General features: G+C 40.5%; 1 protein-coding gene across 2 annotated transcripts; it reads right to left on the bottom strand.

Annotated features, from left to right (window-relative positions):
- Window positions 1-244: 244 nt before the first annotated feature.
- On the bottom strand, window positions 245-7,193 carry ccnh (cyclin H). 2 transcript variants are annotated; one of them, XM_026321305.1, is made up of 10 exons: window positions 7,076-7,193; window positions 6,035-6,159; window positions 5,832-5,954; window positions 5,572-5,645; window positions 4,109-4,322; window positions 3,810-3,973; window positions 3,399-3,469; window positions 3,156-3,261; window positions 846-909; window positions 245-747 (listed from the first exon to the last, which is right to left on the bottom strand). In XM_026321305.1, the coding sequence occupies exons 2-10, from the start codon at window positions 6,149-6,151 to the stop codon at window positions 721-723; spliced, it is 960 nt and encodes a 319-aa protein (XP_026177090.1). In that variant the 5' UTR covers window positions 6,152-6,159; window positions 7,076-7,193; the 3' UTR covers window positions 245-720. The 2 variants fall into 2 exon arrangements, with proteins under 2 accessions (XP_026177090.1, XP_026177089.1); XM_026321304.1 differs by lacking the exon at window positions 7,076-7,193 and adding an exon at window positions 6,255-6,449.
- Window positions 7,194-10,220: the final 3,027 nt, after the last annotated feature.

Raw genomic sequence — 10,220 nt, 5'->3', positions numbered from 1 at the left:
TGTAATTAGTGACTGATTTATTTTAAGGTTGTGACAATATCTGCTAAGTACTGAAACTAGCAGTTCTATTTGTTCTTTTTCTTTCTTTGTTTTCTAGATTGGAACAAAGTCTTTCAGAGAAGTATGGTTATTTTATATTAAGAATAAATTCTCTTGCTGGAATCATGAGTATATAAGTGAGATGAGCTGATTTTTTTTTTTTTTCCTTTAACTGTATCAGCTATTTTTGATTATTTGGTTAGGCTTTTTTTTTTTTTTTTTTTTTTTTTTTTTGAAACTTCTCATTGCCAGACAAGACACATAATCAAAGAAACCAAGTAAAATGAAAGTGTTTACAGCAGTACATTTTGGAATAGTTCAGACTGTATCACACATGCATGCACTTATTAAACAGTTTTTGTAAAGTAGATAATGGAGTCTTTCATTGTCCCTTGACAGAGGTAGGAAAAATGTATGCACATACTCTCATGTGGCTTTGTTACCTTTAAGGAACATTTGACCATTCTGTTTATCCACAGAAACCTGACGACACAATATGTAGAAAAATACTTTCTTACTGCAGAACAAAAGCAAATACAATCGACTGCAGTGTCGTGTAGAAAAGGAAATATATGTACACTAAACAAAGTGACACTACAGGCTTGGTCAGTCCTGTCATACGTATTGACAGGTCACTATTGGAATTGAACAGCAAATAAACTTAAAACAACCATTAAGTGCTCATATCAGGTCTTCATCAGTCCATTCCTGGAATGAAACAGTTTTGGTTATTCAGGACTGTACAAAGGCAGACATAGTTAATTTAGATCAACAGTTTGCCTGTGCATCACAAAATATTGTCTCACCTCTTCTGTCAAACGTGGTTCTTTTGCAACATGGCCATCTTCCTGATATCCTCGCTTTCGTTTGCTACAATACAAAAAGTTTTGAGCAGTTAAAATGTAAAATTAGTTTCTGTAACAGACCTGTGAATCACAAGATCATGCAAGTCATTGTTGGTGAGCTCTGTTCCATATTGTCAGTGTTTGTTTGAAGTTCATTATCAACCACTCATTTAGGTAAAGTGTGTGACATCTAGTATCCACTACGTCACCATGATCACCATCAGTAGTTGTAGTGTCCTACATCTCTTCGTTTTCAGTTGCTGCATCATTCTTGCGTTTACACCATAAGTGTAGCACTAGTCTTTGATAGCTCTGCCCTCAGAAGCATTTTAACACACGCTAAAACTGAGTATTTCATCAGCATGTGCCTTTCACAAGTATATCCACTTTATCTTACAGGACAGAGTGCACCATCATGTCACTGGCTGCTGCCATCCAGGTAATGTGAGTTTTGTGGATTTTCACCTGAGAATGAAAGTGTGGTAGTCTGATCACACAGTGAGCCAGCCAGCCAAAGTGAGGCCTCATCCCATGAGGCGCACAACCGAAGACTAAAGCCAGTTTGTATTTATAAGCATGTGGCCTAGATTCCTGGCAGTTCAAATGCAATATGGCTACTCTCCATGGAAAACCACTTGCTGCATATCTGAAAACTGTCCTTCCAAAGCCCTTTTCGAACTGCTTCAGACACCAACAGTGTGTGTTGAACTGATTAAAGACGCCTCGTCACACAAGACTTGAAGAGATGATTTCTATGAAGATGGACCTGAGATACAGTCAACTGCAGAAATGTCTGAACCTTCTTTACCCTTGTATGCCTGATGCTCCCTCAGATTGCTGGACTCTTTGGTGACTGACATGGAGCCAGAGAAATGGGGCATCCTGATCAGCTGCTTTTTTTTTTTTTTTTCTTTGGACAACAAACTTCCAAGGACATTAGACTGAATGCAATCCAAGGTTTTGAAGTAGCATTTTCTGCCATCATCAGGGAATTTAAACAGCACCTCTCTCCAAGACGACACAAGCCTTAAACCCCTGTTCAACACGCCATTCTCTTTGCCCACATCACCTTATTTAATAAGCTCTTCCTTCAAACCATTAACTTCCATCGTGTTTGTGTATGAACTACCATGCAGCACTAGAACATTACATTTTTATATGCTGCTTTGTTTGTTGATATTATATATTTAGGCTTGTATAGAAGTAAAGTAAAAGGTGTTTGTGTATGACATAGACCTGAGAGATAGTCTGTCTGTAGAAGATACCTGTAACCTGTCCTGTGCATGTGTTAACCCTGAATGGATTTTGCTATAGTGTGTGAGCCTACACATATGCTGCTTTAACAAACGTCACCTGAACTCCCTCTATGCCTTGGGATGCTTTCAAAAGCTTTCACGCATTTGCAGTCTCTCCTGCTCCTCCCTCATCACAGGTGGTGTTTCAGTACGCCTCTGCACCGACTGTTCTCGCACGGATCCGCCCTCGGAAGTCATGCCACGCACAGATTTACCAACTTCAAAGTCGCAAGGGTTGGCCTCACGTGCCTCCTGATGATTCAAGCAGCTGCAAAGTCTGAATCTGTGCCTGTCATAACTCAAAGAGTTTACCAAACTGTTTACTGTAGCTGCACTTAAGATACCACGGACCTCACCAAGTGTTAACAGACAACTGGCGACAGATGAGCGATAACAGATGAGCCTAAAAGTCTCCTCATCAGCGATACCAATATCTGCTGTACTACATGGTATTGATGATGTAGGTAGGAATGTGGTGTGCTGTTGTACTTCTTTTGTGTATTTCCTATAGCTGATGATGGTGTGTTCCTTTTTATTTTTCTACCTGATACTGAACCTTGAACCTTTTGCATCTTAGATACGACGACCTGGCTAAAATAAAACTGTTGCTACAAATGACGATGGAAATCTGGAGTTGATCATTTGGGGGTGGGGATACAGAAATTCAATCTTGTGATGGTTTAATACAAAAGCTACACGGTAAAACTCCTATTACTGGCCCAATACAAAATTCTGACCAAAACTTCACACCACATCTTAACATGAGGGTGAGTGAATAAATGACAGCGATCATCTGTTTATGGCATCTTAACATTTCTCACCTATACAATAAAGTTGCATATTTTGACTTTTAATGGAAAAATATAGTGTGGCAATATATTGTTAAATATTCTGGCTAGTGGAAATCTCCTTAAGTGTCTTTACAGGGAGGAAAAAAAAAAAAACTGGTCAAACTGAGCTGGTCAATTCATCTTACTTGCTTGGATTTCCAAACTCAGCATGGATCTTCTCCAACCTCTGTTTGTAAACATTCACCTCCTCTGGTTTGGGAAGCTCATACTTCTTTAGGAGGGTTTTCATCCCTGAAAAAACAAACAAACAAACAAAATAACACTTAAGTCCTAAAAAACCTGTTCCATGTAATATAACATGGAAAAACTCAAAACACAGCTCAACGTCACCATCTTCTGGCACAAAATTGAAGGTGCAGTTTACTTACGTCTCATCGCCTCGTACATCTTTGACAGAGCCTCTTTGTCCTCTTTCAGTCCCAAGCATTCAGTCACGTAGCTAAGCATTTCAAAAAAATAAACATGTTTAACAGAAAAAAAAATAGCAAGATTTGATAAACGTCTAATTCAGAACATGTATGAAACATTTATAAAAATTCCAAGTAACAGTTAAATCCATGTTTAGTGTCCAATTTCTTTTAGACACATACTGTCTGTGCATATTTGCAGTGAAAATAAAAATCAATGCTAATTTAATCTGAAGAAAACTACGTTCTCTTTTAATTCTCTGAAAGTAGCTAGATTTAATAGTATCCAAAAATAAATCCACTTTCTTTTAAACTGAAATTGAACTGCTGATTCATGTTTTAACTTGAACACACAGGACACATGTGACTCACCTCTCCATGTTGAGACCGGCTCTTGAAGCGCTGTTCAGGATAGCTGTCAGGGCGATCTGAGAGGGAGGAAACAGCAGCCCTGCGTCTGTCATGGTTGCCTGTGTCAAAAAGTCATCTGCACTCTTCCTCAGCGACTCTGGGTTCTCCAGCGTAGGGTATCTTGTCTGGAAGATCAAATGTATGAGTGCACAATAATTCAGAGTTAAGACAAATTATTATCAGGAATTTAAAGTAAAATACATTTCCACTGTTTATTAAGCACATGAGTAATATTCAAAACTCTCCAGGAGTCCACACACCTTGAGGTCGATGAGCAGTCCCTCCATGGGTCTGTAGGGGTTGTGGACCACAAGGTGGAAATTGAGCTGTTGGATTAGCAGCAGCTCATATTCCAGGATTTGCTCCAGAACCCTTTCCTGCCCTGCTGGGGTCTCCTGCACGAGGTTGCCCACAAACTGGGTGCTGGACACGTTGAATTCATCCACTTTACAGGATAAGTATGCACACGTCAGCCTGAAAGAGGTGAGTGAGTTTCTAATAGGTTGTATCCAGGCTGAACAATATATTCTTGTGCTGTGTACCTTATAATAGTTGGACTATAAACGGTAGAAGCTAAACTTTACTATTTCTGAACAATGCTCTTCTTTTAGTTATTACTAAAGAAATAATTTGATTTTATCCAAAGAAAGCAACATTTTTAATTCCTTATTTAGTGTTGAGTTTCCAGCCCCATGCTTTAGAGCTCATCACTTAACCACTCCCAATGAACTGCTGACCTACCTTAAAGGTTCTGTGTGTAATATTTAGAGTGATCTATCAACAGAACTTGAATATAGTCTTCATAAAAATGTTGTCACTGGTGTGTAATCACTGGAAAATACCAACCATTGCAGTGTCTTAATCTCAGAATGAGCCTTTTCAATCTACACAGGGAGCCAGGCTCTTTTCATAAAGTCAGCTTTGTTGCCCTGCCATGTTTCTACATTAGCCCAGAAAGGACAAAACAAACACCGGAGTTAGACTAGGAATTACATTTTGTTTTAAAAAAAATGACAGCCATCGTACTCTCCCTCGTGCCTGGAAACAAGTCGGTGGGTTGTGAGGGGGGTGAAGGTAGTGCTCAGAGGGGTGCATTCTGCAATCTCACCACTAGAGGCTGCTAAATCATTGCACCTAGATGTCCTGATTGGTCAATTAAGGTCTAACATTTCCCCCTGCCTTTCACCCACAGAGAGCTGGCATACGCTCCAGCTGACCCTAAATAGGAATAAGCTGGTATAGATAATGGATGGATGGATTAGGTTAATGAAGTTCTGACTGTAACCCAAACAGAAGGGTACCCAAACTTTTGTATATCATTGCTGTTTATTCATTTATAATTTATTGCCTTTGGATTGTGGGAGGAAACCAGAGTCACAGAAACCCACCCAGACATGAGGGCCCAGGTTCGAACAGGATACGAACCCAGAATGTTCTTGCTATCAGGCTGTGTTAACCACCATCCCACCCTGACAAAAACTAAAAGCCCTTAAAATAGCTCAGAAACATTATGTATTAGCTCTGAATTCCACAGCTCCCAATGTTTCCAGTTAGAAATATCTGAATTTCATCACTTTTAGTCCTGCAGCTAAAATTAACGGACCATTCCCTCTTTGGCCTGTGTATTGACTTTCACTCTTGGTACTCTGTGTGTGTGTGTGTGTTTTTCTGCTTATACAGTATGTATCAGTGCTCATCTCTCAGCATGATCAGCAGTACTCACATGATGATCCTAGGGTGGTACTCCATGATGGAGTTGTTCAGGTAGAACCTCCTGAAGTACATGATGGCTGTACCCTGAGCAGGGGAGACACACGTGGTTCAGACGTCTACAGATCAAAATAGGAGGCGAAAAGACACACACACACACACACACACACACACACACACACACACACACACACACACACACACACACACACACACACACACACACACACACACACACACACACACACACACACACAAACAAACTACACGTACCACTACAGACTTTGGCATCACAGGCTTAAAAGCGCTGCAGAAATCCAGCAGCCTCTTCTCATAGTGTCTGAATAAAATGTCCTCTTCATGGCGCTCCAAGAACATGGACTCAGTCAGTCCAGCCTGAGTAGCAGAGATGTAGGAGGACGTGAAATAAAATGTTTACATGCTTTAACATAATATTCATGTTATGTGCCGCTTACCTTCCCACTCTCCAGCATCTTGTAGCGGAACTTCTGATTAGCTTTGTACCTCATGTGCTCAACTTCGTCCTCACTTTTAAAAATCCAGTATTTTCTCTGCGAGCTGTTGTGGAACATGACTGCTCCTGCAAGAAAATGGTACCAGAATGGTTCAATACTCAGAGAGAAGCATCGAAAACAAAGATAAAATCAATGAAGTCAACTTAACGTCACGACTCACGGTGAGAAAGGCCAATTAACTTCGTTTTTTTGCGATTCTAAATATCCTTTAGTCCATCCACACCAGTGGCGGAGTGAGACATCGGGCAACGCTTTACAAAACAGTCTAAATTCACACGTATCGTCAAAACTGTCTGAAAAATACAATAATAGCAACAAATAAAACGTCGTAGCCCTTTTACGTCAGAACTGTCGCGCTTTGATGACACACAATTCTACCGTAATGTTCTACACCGCGCACAAACATTGTACTTTCTCTCTCTCTCTCTCCCTCCCCCTCTCTCTCTCACGCACACACGGACACTTGTATTTCTATGTTTGTGAGGACAATCGTGTACAGAATGTGTTCCCTAGACCCTAAACTAAACCTAATTCTAGCCCAAACCTAAGACTTAAAGTCGTAACTCTCCAACAGGAGTTTGAAAAATGTCAGCACCGGGGAATGTCCTCACTTTGATAGAAATATGCTCGCAACGGTACTCACAAAGATAGAAGTACAAGTATACACACACACACACACACACACACACACACACGCAGGTCCTAAAAAACAAGTAATATTGTTTTTTTAGCCGTAAATAGTAGGATATATCTCATTTCTATTAAATATTAATGTAAACATTCAATTAAAAAGTATCTTACAATTAGTCTGCGCGCACCAGTCACTGCATGGCTGCAAATACTGTTACACCAAACTGTCCATAATCCACTAGTTTAGACTGTTCTTGCCATATTTTATTTCCACTGTTCCCTTCAATGTTTTTGTTTTGTGTTTGTTTGTTTGTTTGTTTGCTTTAAATCTCCCAGCCCCAGACCGATTACCTGCATGAAACTTCGGAATAACAGAGCTGGTTCACGTCGGTCAAATTCTTGGATTTGGATCATTGTAGATGGAAGAGCACAGCAGAAATTGAATCACACAGTATGTTTAGACGGAAACACTCAACCCCCACCAGTGTTTCCGTATACCGTAATTTGCATAAACATGAGTAATTTATGAATAATAAATGCCCCTGCATTCAGCGGGAGCAGTTAATTTGCATATCGCCAGAGCTACAGTTTTATTTCCTTAGTGCGGTGTTATCGTGAAGCCCTTCAAGCCTGCATAAACCAGAATCAAAGAAATAATGCTTTAACAGGTATGTGCTGAGGACTGCTTTATTATCTTAATCTCTTACTTTACGGGCGCAGAAGATTTGAGCTCTAATGTCTGAGGCAGACTTGTCAAACGCTATACATTCAGTGCGCAGCGGGCTTTCATCTGTAGTAGACTATCCATCGCTCGGTCTTGCCCTGTAAATTGCATAAACATGAAGTGCCGATGCATTATTGATGAGACCATTGCAACGTTTACTGTATGTGCGCGCTGATAGGGCGTGTAATGCTTGCGTGCGTGCGTGAGATTGTGTGCATGTATGTCTGAGTTGTCACTCTAAGCAAACACCTTTTTTTCCCCCACATAATCCTGCAGTGTGGTGCAGATGGCTTAGATTTGTCTTTTCATCTTGTTTTAGAATTCCCTAAAACACACACACACACACACACACACACACACACACACACACACACACACACACACACACATATATATATATATATATATATATATATATATATATATATATATATAAATGTATATATATGTGTGTATATATTTGTGTATATATATTTGTGTTGAATTTTCTGTTTATGTTTGTGGCTGTAATGAGACTTGTTCAATGCCTCCTCCTTTATTTACAGAAGAAATGCTTGGATTTTGAGCCACTGAGGGAGCAAGTAAAACTTTTTGTTCTGCACGTGTGTGTGTGTATGTGTGGGGAAAGACTTTAAGTCAGGCTTGTGTGTTACTGTGAGTAAGGGTTGTGTCTATATAATGTGACAGGCAGAGTTTTATGGGAAATCAGACTTGGGTGATTTTGTGGCATCACCAGATCAGCTGAATGATCTCTGAGCCTCCCTGATCGAGTTAGCCTCATCCTCCCTGAGTAAGTCTGCACTGCTGTTATATTTCAGCAATTCAGCTGCATATGAAAACTTTCCCAGGCAATTCATGGACATGCAGTCAGCTTAAATTCAACTTTGACTGACAGATTGATGCTGTGTGAAGTATCACCTTGGCCATACACAGCTTTGTAAACGGTTCTCGATGATGATGATGATGATGCTGAGGAGAAGGAAAAGCTGGGAGAGGATAATCCCCACCTTTATGGCCCTCCTCCCCACTGTCTCATTTTTGAAGTTACTTTCTTGTGTGTAAGGACATCATTTGGAAATAACCTTGACAATGATGACAATGAAATTATTTCTCTGACCAATGAGCTTGCTTTAATCTGTGTTTCCCCTTCTCTGATATCCCCCGTTTTATTGCAGCATTCAATCCATTTCAGCTTCACACACCAACAAATACAATTAAACCCAGATTCAAGCTACCTACACGTGCATATTAATTATTCTGCCCTCCATCCTGCACAAACACCTCCCACCCTACACAATGTGCTGTGGTTGCCATGGTAACCCTGGGTTGGTTGGCAGTACTGATGTCAGAGACTCCTCCAAGGACGCTCATGCAGGCGCTGGGTCAGGTGATATGTGCTGCTGCTGCTGGGCATCGACTAACACCCAAGAACAAAATGGCTGCCATGCCCCTCGTGTGTGTGTGTGTGTTATTTTTTTTTTTGCTGCATATAAAACTTTCTCTCTTTTTAAGCAAAAGAGGAAGAGCACCTGTGCTCACCTTCATACCTTTTTGATTTTGTGATGCGTGCAATATGGATGATGTGTGATATCCTCATAATGATTGATGTGACTGAAACGCATCACAGCTGCTGAGCTGTCTGAGCCCCTCAGACATCAGCTGCCCGTCTGAAGAATTTAAAAATCTGTCCGGCTATTTAAGTGCATTCACATCTGTGTGCGCCTTTGTGTTTCAATGTGTCTGTACATTGGTTTCCTCAGGTTGGCATTAAGCAGCCCAGGGTTTTTCTTTCCCTTCCCCCTCCCCTCCAGACACTCAATGCTCCCCCACTGTCTCTCTCTCTCTCTGTCTCTAATTGAGCTTTGTGTCTACCTCCATCTCCATTCAAATCCAGACTTATTTGCATACTGCCACCGCATGCCGGACAGCTCCCCAGCTGTACAGTACAGAACTAAATGAGGAACACAGACCCACTTTACGTGACGTGAATACTAAGCAGTTAGGAGAGTCATTTTCCTGTTTCCTGAAAATACGGCTACCTGAGAGATGAGGGGTAGAAAGAAGGGAGGACAGTTGCATCAAATCAGTGCATTCTGAGTGAGCCAGGCATTACCAGTCTGAAAAGAGATTTTGATGTAGGGGCAGAGTTCATTATTTTTCATAAAACAAGAAATTGCATAAGGTATTTTTTGGAAATTCAGTTCATACCATAAAACATTGTGCAATAAAATACAGGATTTATCATGCTTTTATTTTGTTATAAATCTCGCAAGATAATTGCTCTTGTTTGCTCAAATAATGCCAGGTTTAATTTGGACCCAGAAGCCCTTTGGCTTTTCTCTTACCTCAGTCCTGCTGAGGCCTGATCCTGAGTTACTGTGCACTTCACCAACAAGATTTGCTCAACACTGAGGAATTTTAGGGGCTTTTTTTTTTTGAGTGCACAGAAACATAATTATGTTGTATTTTTGATGCACTCCAAACACACTTAACAGAATGTTAATGGGAACCTTAAAACCCTGAGGCAAATTTTCATTTCCAGAATATTGGTAGGGATTTGTGACATTTCAACTCATTTCGGGATTCAATCAAAGCCATAGCTCTAGGGAGAGCAAAATGGCATGCTCTTTATGGCAAATCCAACTGTCCTTGGTTCGCTATATGCATACAACTTCTTCCTCCACAGTCAAACCAGTGAGAATTGGATGAAATTTGATGACCCATTTTAACTTTACCTTGAAGATAAATGCAAATGGTGCAAAAATGTGTCTG

The sequence above is a fragment of the Mastacembelus armatus genome, chromosome 9, assembly GCF_900324485.2.
Source record: "Mastacembelus armatus chromosome 9, fMasArm1.2, whole genome shotgun sequence".
Classification (NCBI taxonomy): domain Eukaryota; kingdom Metazoa; phylum Chordata; class Actinopteri; order Synbranchiformes; family Mastacembelidae; genus Mastacembelus; species Mastacembelus armatus.
Note: the sequence above shows the minus strand (reverse complement) of the source record. Positions and strands in the feature narration are given on the sequence as shown.